We start from the raw sequence: 15,676 nt of genomic DNA, 5'->3' as shown, positions 1-15,676 counted from the left end.
AGTGCTTTCTTACACAACTAGGTTCGTCTTCTTCATGCTACCATGAGCTGCACAATTCGCGAAATCATCCTCCATTGAAGCAAAACCGTGAGCAGCGTTTTCATTCTTCTCGCGGCGCACGCGCGAGAAGGTTTCCCCCAAATGCATAACCTTAATTTTGGGATGAAGGTTGAAGAAGATGGTGACGTGGCAGAAGTTAAATGTCATCTTATTAGTCTTGTGCACACCTGGACTGTCTGTCGTTAACGATTTAAACGCCGTTTGCAAAAATAACTAAATTGAACAAAAATTACATTTTTTAGGATAACATTTAACAGAAAAAAAAATTGAAACCAAATCGAAAACACCTAACGAAAATAAGAACTATAAGGGATATTAAGCTAAATTTAATGTCTGATTGGACGTCAAGAACCGCCTACTAACTTGTAACATTGTTTGATCGATTCATTAACTCTGGACTCGAGAGAGTGCGTAGTTACTAAGGTTTCATTCTAACACAAAGATCCATGTGTTGGTATAATAAAAGAAAATTTCATTTCTTACGTGAACTTTCATGTCCTTTCAATGTAATTATATTTCTTGTTTTCACCACGTGGTCTAATAATATTATTGTATCATCTTACTATGAATGCCAAAATATTTTTACAACATCGAGATAATCCTATTAAACCATATACTTGGACAAAATATATTTAAATAAGAATCTGAAAGATACTTACAAATGATATTCTAATACTTAAATAAGTATTTTATTGTTTCACAGTCTCAAACAAATATTATTAGATATTAAAAAAAGTACCTTTTATCTTTATTTGTAGTTGTATTTATAAGATTAGTTCATCATTACTATTTAGAGACTAATTCTGTTCCAAACACTATGTACTCACATTTATTACTAAGCCTCGTGTACTACTTTCGCTAATCTCTTTTTAAGTTGTATTTGAATTTAATGTCCGACCATACATATGCCGGCGGCTGCCGAGAACGGCTTAATTGCCGGTAATAGTGTCCAGCCGGTTCACTTATGAATGAGTTATAATTACAGCACATTTTTTAATACTATATCAAGCTTAATTAAAGAAATTATTTTCATAACCAATTCAAATTCAAAGTTTAAATTTTACACAGTATAAACTGCTTCAACCTAATATGCAAGACTGGGCACCTCAACAACATAAAGCTGGACGAGTACCTAATGCGTCAAATCTGATAGTAATTTTGAAGACAATCAATATTTATCATTCCCTAAAATTCCAAATTACGTGCTGACAGGGATTATTTGCATTTTGATCTCAAATTAATGCATTTCCAAATCTCTTCTATCTTCTTGTCCTAGTAAGTTACTGATTTATGGTTGATTTCATGTTTGAACACACGCGATTGCGAGTTTTAATGAAGACTAATCTGATAGTGATTTTGAATTAAATTTGCCCCGTGTAGCAGGTGTGAGGATGTGACCGGAGAGAGAAAACAAGACTACAAAAGTGGTATGAAATGAAGAGAAGCTGGGAAAGCTGAAATGACAGAGTTTGAAGGGTAAAAGCCCGAAAGGTGTAGAATGAGAATGTGCAAACGAAAGCCACAAAATCCAAAACCTCAGAAGGGAAAAAAGGTGTGGGACCCCATAAAATAATATAAACATCCACCCAGTTCACATTATTATTTTTCGCTTTTTTCTATATTATTAGTATTAGCTCTACAGCATTATTATGTTAGCAGTACATTGTAGTATTAATTTTTTCGAGTTTCTTATTTTCGCCGACACACACAAACTCACACACTCAAAGCGACACAGCACAACACAACAGTCTTGTGTGCTTTTGGTTATTCTCTCTCTTCATTACACCAAGCTTCGAATCTCTAATATCTGTCCCTTTCTTTCTTTAATGGCCCTGCCTTGTACAACCAGTCGCGATCTGAAACTCAACTACTACGGTACTACTTCTACTACTGCTACCCCTGTTTTCCTCTTCTCCTTTGACATCTCTTTCGCCTCCATGGTACTCTGCATGTGCGTCTCCACACCTGAACCACGATTCTGACCGCAATGCCTGCCCATCCTTCCTCCCTTTCTCCCTCCCTCGCTTTCATCTTCCTTTCTCTTCTTCCTCTTTCCCTCGCCAACACTGATCCTACTGATGGTAATATATTACTGCTACTTCCTTTTCTCTCTTTTTGTGTTTTTAGGAGTGATCATGCGGCGGTTGATTGATGGGATCGGTTTTAATGTAGTCATGTGATGGGAACTGGGGAGTGATTGTTCTTGGGGGAAAAAAATTTGATTTTGCGTCGAGGGCATTTGGTTTTGATTTTGTTTTTTGGACTCTGGGTGCAGAGGACATACGTGGTAATGCAAGTAATGAAGTTGTGGGTGTGGGTGCTTGTTCATACCAAAATGGTCTTTTTTATTGATGTTTTGTTTCTGTTGCAGTTCAAGCTCTCGAGGTTATGTACAATGCGTTGAATAGTTCAACTCAGTTAACGGGTTGGAGAATCGGTGGTGGTGATCCATGTGGAGAGTCATGGAAAGGGGTCATTTGTGAAGGTTCAGCCGTTGTTTCCATGTATGAGATTCATGTCATATTGCAAACTTTTAATTTTTTTATTTTTTACCTTTTTAAGTGTGTTTATTATTGTCAAGGTTTTATCAGCTATGATTTTGTCGCAATCCTTGACATTGCTGGAAATTGCGGACAAATGTTCTGGAAACCTTGCTGTTGTGACCGAAATCGCGGTTGCTGTACAATTTTTTTCAGGCTTGTTTGTGGTCGAGAAAACTAATTCATCTTTTTGTGATGCTGGCTAGTGAGCTCTCAGGATTAGGACTCGATGGGACTCTGGGGTACCTGCTTTCGGACCTTATGTCACTCAGAAAGCTGTGAGATCATTTTACTCTGTAATTTCGTGACACACTACATATAATCTTTATTGTTTTAACAAATGCTGTTAAATGGTTATTGGTTTTTCAATTTTATTTTTGTATTTTTCCAGTGACTTGAGTGACAACAAGATCCATGATACAATTCCCTACCAGTTGCCGCCAAATCTTACAAGCCTGTAATATTTACTCCATTTACTCATTTCATCTTTTTATCGTTGTAAGTTTGCTTCTTTACTAGGAATGTTATTTCCTTTTCTGAATCGTGTCATATCTTTTCAATTGGGACAATCAGGAATCTTGCAAGAAACAATTTATCTGGAAATCTTCCTTATTCCTTTTCTGCTATGGGTTCTCTCAATTATTTGTAAGTTTCTTTTCGGTGTATATAGTTTTATTTCATAATATCAATTTGATCATACATTGGAGCCGCTTACTGTGTTTTCTTGTTGTTTTTAGGAATTTAAGCAATAATGCACTGTCCATGGCAGTTGGCGATGTTTTTGCTAATCTTTCAGATCTAGATATCCTGTAAGTCTTGTAAGATATAGTACGTTATGTCTTAAGTCCGACTTCCCTTTCTTTCATTTTCTTCTTATTCTGATTAAGAAATTAATGTTTATAATGCTGATTTATGGCAATGGTTAATCATTTTCTGATGGATTTTACCCCTCAAAATATATGAATAAGCATTTTCCTTGGCTGAATAGATGAACTTTTACATTTTAGGATTGGGCTATTATTGTTTTCGGACCAAATTTTCTGAGTTTTGGATTTGGCCTTAAAGCGTGCTCATAAATTGACTTTATACTTGACTCATACTTTTAGTATCATATATCAGAATCCAAATCAATTTACCGCACTAATATAGAGTCTATGCTCTAGCGGAAATCTGATAGAACAGTAGATAAAGAGGAACAGTTTCATACAGAAACCTTAAATTGTCAATTGGTTGATTGGATATTATGGACTTACTAATAATAGTTTTATGATGGAATATTATCTGATGATTGTTTGCATTCCTTTTCAATGATGCAGGGATCTATCATTCAATAACTTCTCGGGGGATCTTCCTCCTTCATTTGGTTCACTGGCCAATCTTTCTTCCCTGTATGTTGGTTGATATTTTAATTGATGGACTGATAGTGATTTGCAGTAAATGTTAAGTTAAGGCTTATCAAAATTCTTTTGTAGTTTCTTGCAGAAAAACCAGTTGACTGGTTCTCTTAGTGTTCTCGTCGGTTTGCCTTTGGATACTTTGTAAGTTCTTCTCCCATTTGGCCTTTATTATCTGCATATCAGTTTCTAATGTTGCTATATAATTTTCCAGAAATGTTGCGAACAATAATTTCAGTGGATGGCTACCTCGTGAAATTACTTCCATACGTCTTTTCATGTAAGTATTATGGATTTTTGTTTGAAATGCCTTTGTGTTTTCTAATTAATAGCTTTAACATTGTGGTTATTTTGACTCTTTAAATATGGACTAGATATGATGGAAATTCATTTGAGAACACTCCTGCTCCTCTTCCACCAGCAGTAACTTCTCCTCCTCCCAGTGGATCCCGTAATCATCATCATTCTGGATCTGGCTCACATAATAAAACACAAGCCTCTGATAATGAAAATTCTGATGGTCACACGGGTTTGAAAGTGGGGGCTGTTGTCGGCATTGTGTTAGGTTCCATAGTGGTGGCTGCCATTGTGCTGCTTGCTTTTATTTTCTGCATCCAAAAGCAAAAGGGGAAGAAAAAGGGTGCAAGGAATTTTAGTGGGAGCCTTCCTCGTGGAGTTATTAATGGTGAATTCCTTTCCTTTTTTCTTTTTTGTTTCCACACACACAGATTATGATTCTGTAATTTGGGTTCTTTGTCAAATGTGGTTCAATATGGTATGTGCATTAATTTGCCCCAATATTTGGAGGTACTAAAGGGAGCAGATACAGATACAGATAAAGTGTTTAGAAGGATATTTTTAGGGAAAATTAGGATTTGGAGCTTTTTATTTGGTGTAAATTCCATGTATAAAGCATTATAGTTTTATAGCATGTTTGGTTTAATGTTAATTAAGTTAGATCCATGTCAATACCAACATATTATCTTGTAGCTGCTGTGTAAACTTGAGTTTTGATGTGAATATACCAACAAATGCACATGTCAAATGTGCAAGCAAACACCCACTCAAATAAAAAACTGTTATCACAAATGTTATGGTGACATTTTTCTTTATTCTTTTACAAATTCGTTTGCATTAATCTTTTAAGCTGTTTATACAACTAATTTTGTTTTGAAATTTATACTATTTATGATTGGTTTGTTTGGCATCTATGCATCCTGACTAGTTTAGCTTTTTTATGGGTTGTGATCAGTTACTCCTCAGATGCAAGAGCAGAGGGTAAAGAGTTCTAATGTTGTTACAGACCTGAAGCCTCGCCCAGCAGAAAATGTATCAGTTGAGAGATTACCTACTAAAAGTGGATCAGTACGGCATATGAAGTCCCCTATAACTTCAACATCGTACACCATTGCTTCTCTCCAAAGTGCTACAAATAGCTTTAGTCAAGAATTTATAATCGGTGAAGGTTCTCTTGGCCGTGTTTACAAGGCTGATTTCCCAAATGGGAAGGTAACACCTTTTAGTGTTGCATTTGTTATCTCCCTTTCCACTGCATTTTTGGAATTTATTGTTTTTATCTGTGGATGAAAAATTTCTTTCAAACTAAGATGGGAAATATTTGAACCAGTGCTGGATGAATGTCCCGAGAGTTTATAGACATTCTTTCTACGTCAGTAATTCCCTTTTTGCTGAATGTTAAGCGATGATTCTTTTTTCTTCTTCAGATGTTTTTAGTCTTTCATTTGGTTTGAATTTCTTTGTTTACTTATTTTTTCTACAGTCGCAAGTCAGAAATCATCTGGTTCACGGTGTCTACTTATTCATTCACCAAGGCTGATTGTCATTTAACACAGTTTTTGTACAATGATCCATCTATCTTTGCCTGTTTCTTCATTTTCTTTTTCTATGATGGATGTTTATTTTCTTATGAATTTGAACTTGGAAAAATCGTTTTTATTTTCTTATAACATTCTAATGGTTCTGATATTGGCATTTGTTTAGGAAATGGCTATCAAGAAGATCGACAACTCTGCACTGTCATTACAGGAGGAAGACAATTTTCTTGAAGCTGTTTCAAATATGTCGCGCCTGCGGCACCCGAACATTGTGACATTGACTGGATATTGTGCTGAACATGGCCAACGACTTCTAGTTTATGAGTATATAGGAAATGGAAATCTGCATGACATGCTCCATTTTGCTGAAGAAAACAGTGGCAAGGCTTTGTCTTGGAATTCTCGTGTTCGCATAGCACTTGGCACAGCCCGGGCATTAGAGTATGTTTCATGAGTATATCTAACATATTAAGTCTCTCCTGGGCATGGCCTTGAGAGGCTACCCCACCCTGTTGTTTTTACCCTCTAGTTTATTTGCTTTAGCCTGTAGGGTGAGTTAGTATATGGCATAAAGGCTGATTTCTTGAGTTATGCTTTGTCTATCAGGTACTTGCATGAAGTGTGTTTGCCCTCTGTTGTGCATAGAAATTTCAAATCAGCAAATATATTACTTGATGAGGAGCTAAATCCTCACCTGTCTGACTGTGGTTTAGCTGCTTTGACACCAAACACAGAGCGGCAGGTTGGTGAAATATTATTTCCTTAAACAGCTGCGCATGGTTTTTTTATTGTATCTTTTCTTTGATATTTGCTTACTACATTGATTAAAATCATTGAGTTTTAACAGGTATCGACTCAGATGGTCGGTTCATTTGGTTACAGTGCTCCTGAGTTTGCATTATCAGGAGTATACACTGTAAAAAGTGATGTTTACAGCTTTGGGGTGGTTATGCTGGAATTGTTGACAGGTCGGAAGCCGCTAGACAGGTGAGTCTAGCATACACTTTGAAAATTAAAAATGCTCATCACTTTAATGTTTGCTCATGATTATTATTTTTTTGTTCTTTTCTGTATGGCTTCTTACGTTCATTTGAAATCTTTGCAAGTTTAGTTCACGAATTCGATCAGAGCAGTCACTTGTGAGGTGGGCTACACCCCAACTCCATGATATAGATGCCTTGGCAAAAATGGTGGATCCTACTTTGAATGGCATGTATCCTGCAAAGTCACTGTCACGCTTTGCTGATATCATTGCCCTCTGTGTTCAGGTAGAACATGAACGACTGATCGCTAGCAACTTGTTTTAGTACTTATTTTCATTTACTGCACTAGTGCATTTATTTCTGGTTCTAGTTTAGTCGTTATAATAGAGAAAATGCTATTTGGTACCAAAGGGCATCTGTCAAAAGAAGCGAAAGAAATCTTTATTGAATGAAAAGGCTAAGTGCCTCTAGTGTTGTTATACATGACAAAAGATGCCCCTCAAGTTTAATGTTGGGAAGTAAAAAGCCAACAAAACGATAAAATTCACATAGTAAATACAAGAATGTTCCATTGGATGAGTATACATACAAAACAGTTAGAGAAATGAATGTATTAAAAGAGAGAGTTGAGGTATCATCTTACGTGGAAAAGTCCAACGAGGCTCCTCTAAGAGGACTATGACAAGATAGTGGATAGTCCTATTACTAGAGTTAAAGGGAAATGTGGACATATCAGACAAGATTAAGAATGAATAAACTAGAGAGAATCTTTAGGTAGGGTTTATTATTAAAAGAACAAACATAAGAATCTTGCCTAAGATTGTGTAGACATGTGTAGTAGACCTGACAGAGGTTCCATAAGAAGACTAAATCTGAATCAGATAGAGAACAGTCCTGTATAGGTAAAGGACAACCGAGAAAAACTACAGGAAAAACTATTAAGAATATGATGGTGATTGAATTGTTTATATACACTGTTCACAACAAAGCATTTCAGTTTGATTTTTTTTTGTTGCTCATTCCAACTTGTGGGAAAAAAGTTTGATTGCAAAGTATTACTATAGAAAAATAGTAGTACTAGTCATTGGATGCATTGAATAGGGTGTATTTAATGCACCTTAAAGAGACAATTGTAGTAATTTGTATTGTTGACCAATATGTGTACCTAGAGTTATTTGGTGTTATTGCTAACACCATAATTCTTCAGAAGATGTTAATGAGTTTGATTTTGTACACAGCCGGAACCTGAATTTCGACCTCCAATGTCTGAGGTGGTGCAAGCGTTAGTCCGACTAGTGCAAAGAGCAAGTGTGGTTAAAAGACGACCCAGTGACGAATCTGGCATTGGTCACAAGACCCCAGAACATGAGGCCATAGACATGTCATTTTAAGTGTTGGTGTCTTTTTTACTCTTTTGCAATTTTGTGCAGTTGTCCCGTTTAAAAATTTACTACTATAAAACACAGGAAGCAAGGAAGGAGTAGAAAGTTTGTGAAAATGTATCAAGCAATTTTAAGATACTAATACTTGTTGGATTTTCTCACACAACATTTAGAAATTACTCTGGAAAATAAAGTGTATATTTAGTTACCTCATCATGGTGTAATATATATAATTTTAAAGTCCTTGATGCAAAATAGTCTTATAAAAAGAGAATTGTAGGAATCAACTTTATGAGTTTTAGGCTTTGTTGGCAAGCACAGATGAAATTTCAACTACCGACATAAAGGCCTTGGAAAAGAGTGTGGATGCTATTAATTTGTAATGAGTTGGATTATTATTGTGACGGTACACGGTCCCACTGTTCTCTAATTCCTTTCAATTTCTCTAACAGACGCATTTGGCCTTTTTCTCTTGCATTTTTTAGCACTTTATTGTCTTCTTGTGCATGGCCCTGCAACTAGTTTGAATTTACAGTAAACTCCTTTTCCTTTTTAGTCAGAGCATGTTTGGAGTGCCTTGATACATTTTCATAGTATGAAATGGAGAATTTAGAAATTGTCAAGGATCTGGAAAGTGGACTTCTTTGGTTTAAACAGCTAATCAAACAATCCTGGGGTCGGTCGGAGCATGTTTGTATTAAAAGTAGGTTCATACATATTTTTACTTTGCCAGTAATACTTTTCTTCTCATATATAAGAAAGGAACTTTCATTTCTATATTGGGGTTTGTAGAAGTATTCCCGTAACTAAAAAATTTGGTGAGATTCTGTTAATCTTATTTGAAATAAGTTGGTGTAAAAGTTTATATTTAGGTAAAGATAGGTTAAAAAGTGTTTCTATAACTACATGTAAACAGATTTTTTTCCTTATAGTGTCTATTTTTTTTAAACCTTTTTCAAGTTTTATTTAAATTCAATTGATTTTTAAGTTTAATAGTTTTTTTTTATTTTTACTATTATTTTAAATTAAATAAATAAATAATATTTACTAAGTAAATAAAATCTACCTACAAAATAAATAAAAATATTTAAAATTAAATTGTAAAAATTATTTATATTTATTTTTATAATTAATTTTATTATTTTTTTAACATGTATGTGTTTTCATTAATTATAGATAATAAGTTTTGTTCAATATTTTTAAAATATTTATTTTGAGGAGTTTAAATTAATAATTATGTAAACACTTACTAACAATCTTTGAAATTTTACTAATGAACTTCTAGTGGAGGATTTGGTTTATTTATTTTGTATTTTTAACGATAAAGAATGATATTTTTTTTACCTTAAATTTATCTAATAATATCTTTAAAATCAATTACTATATATTGTTTAGACTTCAACTTTTAAAAAACATGAGATATTAAGTGTGATAAAAACATGTCCAATTATATTAAGTGTGATAAAAACATGAGATCTAAAGAGTATGCTTGGTCATCTCCAATTACTTAAGAACCGATGGTTTGAAATAGTCAATATATTTTTTTTAAGTTTATCAAGTAACATCATTAAAATTAATCATTAAAATTAATCATTAAAATTAATCATTATGTTATCCTATATTAAATATCTCTTTCATCATTAAAATAATTAACTTTTGTAATTGTAAGAAAAAAAAGTTAAAAGATTAAATATTATATGTAAATTGTACGTAAAAAAATATGTTGAATGTGAAAATAATAGTACCTAATCTTACCAACCACTGAAAGTAAAAGGCATTATATTAGATAAATTCATGATCGAAGGACAGGGATGACATATGCCGGTTTATCAAATCTTATGCATGTGAAAAGATTGAAAAATATACGAGATTTAGTCATGGGAAAACATGATAAACCTAACCCCTTGAACATTCAAATTAGACCAACAATTTCCTAAGTTCACCTTCAACATGAGCAAAATGGCATAAGTTGCCTCACTTATGTAATTTTTAACAGAAATCTCGTACCACTCATTGGATCTCTTTATGTTACAGAAATGGGGACATGGGATACAATTCCTATTTTTGAGTAAAAGAAGTAAAGCACAAAAAAATAGTTTTAGCCTCAACGATTAATTGGAGTACGCATCCGCTCAACAATTTTGTTCACCGCAGCTCGGGACATCACCAATGTGTCATGCAGCAAAATGCTGTAGACATTCAAGCCCTACAAAAAAGATGTTAAACATAACTATATAAAAAACATAACTAATATAATATATAAAAAAAATGTTTTAGGAAAAACTTTGGAACTAGCAAAATCTACAAGATTCAATGAGGCATGAATTACCAATGTTTCGGAGGTGAAATTTTGGAATAATTTGCATCATACCACAAGTGGTACAGATTATTTGATCAAATGGAGATCGTCTTTAACTATTTTCTCCCCGATGGCTACTCAAACACGTTTAGGACCATCTTCCGTTCGATCTTAGATGTTCTAATGAATAAAGCAGCTGGGACAAACCATTAAAAAAGAATTTGGTATAAATAGTTTTACTAAAAATTTGTTGTTTGATGGAGCCAATGGTATCTAGGTTGAGCCTAATTCAATTCCAAGAGCGAACTCGTGAAGTGAGGACTGCCAAAGCCCTTGTAAACTCTGTTTTAGTCACATATATAATCTACGTGAGATTTTAACCCACTCCCTAATGCTAAGGATTGTATCTAATGTAAGATTGAGGGAAAGCTGCCGAACCAGGTTCTTTTTTTTTAACAGTTGAGGCCCCATATCAAATATTATAGGCTTTGACATTATCTTCAATTTCGGTCTCAACCCCAATGACTAGCTCATGAAATGAAAATTGCCCAAACCATATAAGCTCTATTGCCGTATATGATCAATTGGGGATCTCAATTGTGTCAATAGATTATTAATCCATGTACTGTTGTCACTGTTGGAAATGCTTCGACTCTAAGAAACATTATAAATTTCAAATGGATAAAAACTGAAACTTACAATGGAGGGAAGTATGTTAACATAGTGTAGATTTTGTGTAGATAATTTTAACTTTTCATCTATAGGCCCGCCATCCACAAGCAGAAGTTTCTTGGTGTTCTCCATTTGATCGTAATACTTCACAATGTTTTTGGTTTTATGTGTGAGAACCTCCAGATCCTCAAACACAAGAAGCTGTAAACAAAGTTCCCCAGAATATTAGCACGAAGAAACTCTTATGTGAGATATAATGCAGTAATAAAAAACAAAATAAGGACAAACAAGATAATTATTGGATGAAAGCAAAAACGCTATATACTAAACAACTAAAAGAAATACGATCTATCATATCAGAGCATACGATTATAAGGATCAGGATAGGAATACATGCCAAAAATAACCATTATACCTTGACAAAAGCAGTAAGGAAAGGAGAGCTATTGTACGAGCATTGTCTTTTCATAATTTGATTTTCTTTTTCCTAGTTTCCCGTTACGCTCCTTTATGAGGCTTTATTGTATTTATGTAGTCACATTTCTAGCTGATAACAACCAGACTCTAGAGTGTCAAGTTTAGTCGGGGGCAAGCATTCTGAGCAGGGCTTATTACACTTAACATATTATAAATGATCTTAAGATCTTTGCACTCAGATTCCTCGTCATAAATCTAGATGCATGATTCCTTTGTTCCTACTTCAATTTTCCCTACACCCCAACCACAATTCTGTGAAGATATACACATGAAGGTGTCCATTTGAAAGAAGTTCCCACATTGGTTACTTCCATAAGTATATGAAATCGTCAAATATATTTACGTTAAATGATATAATTAAAAAGTCAAAGAGGTAATAAAAACATTATGATTGATTGTCAACCAGGTAGGCTGAGGTGTGGCTGACAACACAATCACTTCACTGAACTAAGAATATCTTATACCTTATATGTTATACCTTTAATTTCGATATCAACAACAAAAGGAACCCTTACAAAAAATAAAAAAATCGTGTATCTTTTCAGTTAGGCTACTAAACCATTAAACAATTTACTTGTAAATTATAGAAACCAAATCTTCCAGAAGTGAAAACTGAAAAATCACACTATATTGAGTATAAGCAAGAATGAACACTCATGTAGGAGATAGAATAATGTAGAGATGCCATATTTTTATTTTTGACGGTGAATAAGGTCATGGGTGGGGGAAACTCACCTTTCCTTCTGCTGCACGAGCGGACAAGGCAATCTTTAGCCCTAGACGCCGAACCTTCTTATTGACTTTGAAAGCATGGCTTCGAGGCTTGGGGCCATGCATAGTGGCACCACCCCTGAACTGTTACCATTCAAAAAATTTATTATTTTCAAACTGCTGAAAAAAACAAGAACAGAAGAAATGTGAAGGAATAAAGATGATCAAGTAATGAGCAGAATGCTCCACTACCTGAGGCCCACGCAATGAACCATGCCTTGCTCTACCAGTTCCCTTTTGATTCCAAGGCTTTCTTCCAGTCCCACTGACCTCACTGATAGTTTTTGTTGAATGAGTCCCCTGTTGACCAAATCAATTAGCAAAATATATAATATTTTCATAGAGACTCCATAGCTAAATTTAGATCCATGTTCCTAGATAATATGTGTGTGCATATATTCAACTATTACGCCTTCGATAACAGTGAAAACATTTTATCATTAAAACATTTGAATAGACATTCTAAATTATAGTTTGGTCCCAAACCAAAATGCTTGCCTCAACCCCAAAATTACTAAAAGGCAATATAGAAAAATATCACCATCTTGACTAAAAAATAAATAAATATAGCATTTCCTCTGTATTGTACATATGCAATGACAATGAGAAACAATCTTCAGATTCCAAAACATTAAGCAGTCATTACCTGTTGTCGTTTTGCAAGCTGCCACCTAACGACACGATGAATAATGTCCTTCCGAATAGGCAAATCAAAAACATCTCCAGGTAACACCATAAAGCCCTTGTCTTCATTATGAAAGTTGGTAACTGGAATTAAAAGATCCTGGCAAAGCCCTAAAATATATTGAACTTTATCAAGACACTCTAGAATCTTATTGAGACAAAAATCAGCACATGCTGTGATCAAGATGTCACCAAAGAAGGTAGGTAGTGAAGAAAACAGTGAAACAATCAAAAGAAGCACTCCAAATTTTGATTTATAATAATGAGAATCCTAACCAGTGCCTAGGTAAAGGCTTTTTGGAAGAGTGTTACATAAGCACCTTCACTGTGATTCCCATGCAACCCCACAAGGATTTTCCAATAATAACAAGGTTGTGGCCTTCATGCAATTAAAAACTAGGGAAAACTAATGGTAACTTAGGATAATAAATACATGATTTTTGTGGAGGACACAAAAAGTTAAACTCTGGGCCCAAGTTCCTTTAATTTCAGAGCAGAATAAGATCATCAAGTATGAATAAAATATTAGCATCTCACTTACAGGATCAATTTTAGAACAAACTATATGCAAGTTCTGACATGTAAATATGTAGAAATGCATTTCAGTAAATCCCACATGTTTTTATTTGGTGTAAATTTTGTATCTTCAGAAGTAGTACAAATCAAGAAGAAACATAGACACGGAAGATATTAGTCTAGATCATACAAAATAGACTACAAAAAATATCTCATAATCTAAACCACACTGGAATTCATGCCTAGCAGTCGATTGACTCTCCTTTCAGAAATAAATATCAGAGTCAGCAAAAACAGAAGCACAGTTATATTCTGGGGTACAAGATGCTTCAAATTATCCTTCATACCTATAGTACGCTCAGATGTTGCTAGAGCCTTCTTGGACAATAAATCGGACGGAAATGCGCTCTCATCAGGCCCAGGAGTTAAAATAGAAGTAGAAAATTGTTGGATCATTGATCTGACCTACATTTAAACACACTATACCACATTATTAAAGAAGAGTCAGTTAAAGTCAGAACAAGAGAGAGCTACATTGATTAAGCTTTCATCCTGCAAGTAGTAACAAATATAGAAATATATTCAAATGCTATGGTAATGTACCAAACAAGATTCTGCAGAAAGGAGTCTTTCCCCAGATAATCTGCTGTATACATCTGTGCACAAAAAATAATCGCAAATATAAAGATTTATAAAAGATGGAAAAAAGAACAAAAATCAAATTGACGGGAAATGGCAACTGTCCACGGTTAAGGATATAAAAGGTCTTACAACGTGATTGATAAAAAGGGGCAGACGCAGCATTAGGTGAATTAAAGTAGCATCGTCCCAGTGAAGGCAAGGACCCAGAAGAACAACGTAGTAGCCTTTTGGAAATTAACGCCGCCATAACTGACGAAACAATCTACTATAGATTGCACCTTCCCATTTGAAATTCAGAGCAGAAGCAACGGTAAGAATGCAACTAAAAGGGCTCAAACTAAAGCAGAGAAGGAAGCGAGACGTTTAATCAAATGCATTGCACGCCGCAACTTAAATTCGCAAATTCAACCACTACACCATTTATACCACAGTATTTTCATTAGGGAAGGGCCCCTCATCAATTTACAAAACGGTGTGAAAAATGAAACAAGTATCGAACTACACTACAACCTAGAGCAAATAAAGATGTTAGGAAAAGAAAGAAAGAAAAGTTACCAGAGACAGTACAGAGAGGTAAGGTAATTCTGATAGAGGATTTAGCTCGCTGCTGCCCCAAATTTCGCTTAAAATAAGAATCTGTACTTTCTCCGGTTCATGATCATGTCTCCGTCTATGCCTCCATGGAAGATCCTCTCGAGCTCGTTACAGTTTACAAAGGGTGGCTCGGCTAATGGGCCTTCTGGGCTTAGGTTAAAAACGGACAAGAATTTATAAGTTTTAGCCCAACAACATTTTTTCGCTTGGAAGCTTCTTCCTACACCTCCATATATTACTCCTGCACCTCATATAAAGAAAATTCCTATTTTTGCCCTTTTAAAATTGTAAAATCCAGTGACTTTCAAGTCCGTAAACAATTTTTTTTTTTGAAAAGGAAACTTTCAAATTTTATAATTCAAAAAGGTTAAAAAAGATAATAAAATATGAAAGAGCAAGAAGAAGCTACCGCCTAAAGTTCATCTCATTTTAACTGAATTGGAATACCGGAATCTGGTCTGGACCTGCATTTCCTTTAAAGTTTGGGCCGGCCGTTCATTTAGTTAAAGGCTTTTGCTACATTTTATCGTCTATTAACCATTATTTAAGAGATTATAAATGTTTTTTTTTTATTTTTTAATGATGAAACTCAAAAATATGTATAGATGATTCGGATGAAAAATTGTAAGTGTTTCTTCTTACACCTCCACACATTTCTCTTCTCTATGCAACCTCATATCTTTTTAAAATTTCAAAACTATCTTTCGCAATTAAAAAGAACTTACATTCTTTTTTGTATTTTAACGAATTTTGAAATTTGTCTAACAAAAAATCCTTTAACAAAATCCAAAATTTATTAAAGAAAAATGAAATTTTAAGACTATTTT

At 34.3% G+C, this 15,676-nt stretch overlaps 2 protein-coding genes across 2 annotated transcripts; one reads left to right on the top strand and one right to left on the bottom strand.

Annotated features, from left to right (window-relative positions):
* Nucleotides 1-1,775: 1,775 nt before the first annotated feature.
* SRF8 (STRUBBELIG-receptor family 8) lies at nucleotides 1,776-8,407 on the top strand. The gene is made up of 16 exons (XM_047290980.2): nucleotides 1,776-2,141; nucleotides 2,432-2,564; nucleotides 2,807-2,878; nucleotides 2,992-3,057; nucleotides 3,174-3,245; nucleotides 3,338-3,409; nucleotides 3,917-3,988; nucleotides 4,073-4,138; nucleotides 4,209-4,274; nucleotides 4,369-4,679; nucleotides 5,247-5,503; nucleotides 5,996-6,270; nucleotides 6,436-6,571; nucleotides 6,677-6,816; nucleotides 6,941-7,097; nucleotides 8,051-8,407. The coding sequence occupies exons 1-16, from the start codon at nucleotides 2,048-2,050 to the stop codon at nucleotides 8,201-8,203; spliced, it is 2,142 nt and encodes a 713-aa protein (XP_047146936.1). The 5' UTR covers nucleotides 1,776-2,047; the 3' UTR covers nucleotides 8,204-8,407.
* A 1,665-nt stretch (nucleotides 8,408-10,072) lies between these two features.
* On the bottom strand, nucleotides 10,073-14,970 carry LOC124819459 (Ribosomal protein L4/L1 family). Its single transcript, XM_047290982.2, has 9 exons — nucleotides 14,811-14,970; nucleotides 14,385-14,533; nucleotides 14,217-14,269; nucleotides 13,961-14,078; nucleotides 13,060-13,208; nucleotides 12,606-12,713; nucleotides 12,378-12,497; nucleotides 11,193-11,366; nucleotides 10,073-10,400 (listed from the first exon to the last, which is right to left on the bottom strand). The coding sequence occupies exons 2-9, from the start codon at nucleotides 14,500-14,502 to the stop codon at nucleotides 10,299-10,301; spliced, it is 942 nt and encodes a 313-aa protein (XP_047146938.1). The 5' UTR covers nucleotides 14,503-14,533; nucleotides 14,811-14,970; the 3' UTR covers nucleotides 10,073-10,298.
* Nucleotides 14,971-15,676: the final 706 nt, after the last annotated feature.

The sequence above is a fragment of the Vigna umbellata genome, chromosome 5 (assembly GCF_029865625.1).
Source record: "Vigna umbellata cultivar VRB3 chromosome 5, Vumbellata_1.0, whole genome shotgun sequence".
In the NCBI taxonomy this organism is placed as follows: Eukaryota; Viridiplantae; Streptophyta; class Magnoliopsida; order Fabales; family Fabaceae; genus Vigna; species Vigna umbellata.
Note: the sequence above shows the minus strand (reverse complement) of the source record. Positions and strands in the feature narration are given on the sequence as shown.

What these genes read in the sequence shown, in the direction of transcription:
- LOC124819459 (XM_047290982.2), bottom strand. Translation starts at nt 14,502, where the DNA reads ATGGCGGCGTTAATTTCCAAAAGGCTACTACGTTGTTCTTCTGGGTCC. An exon ending in GTTCATTGCGTGGGCCTCAG is followed by an intron (nt 12,498 to 12,605) that starts GTAGTGGAGCAT and finishes GAATGGTAACAG; the next exon opens with TTCAGGGGTGGTGCCACTAT. An exon ending in TTAACATACTTCCCTCCATT is followed by an intron (nt 10,401 to 11,192) that starts GTAAGTTTCAGT and finishes TCTTTTTTGTAG; the next exon opens with GGCTTGAATGTCTACAGCAT.
- SRF8 (XM_047290980.2), top strand. Translation starts at nt 2,048, where the DNA reads ATGCCTGCCCATCCTTCCTCCCTTTCTCCCTCCCTCGCTTTCATCTTC. An exon ending in ATGGGTTCTCTCAATTATTT is followed by an intron (nt 3,246 to 3,337) that starts GTAAGTTTCTTT and finishes TGTTGTTTTTAG; the next exon opens with GAATTTAAGCAATAATGCAC. An exon ending in CACCAAACACAGAGCGGCAG is followed by an intron (nt 6,572 to 6,676) that starts GTTGGTGAAATA and finishes GAGTTTTAACAG; the next exon opens with GTATCGACTCAGATGGTCGG.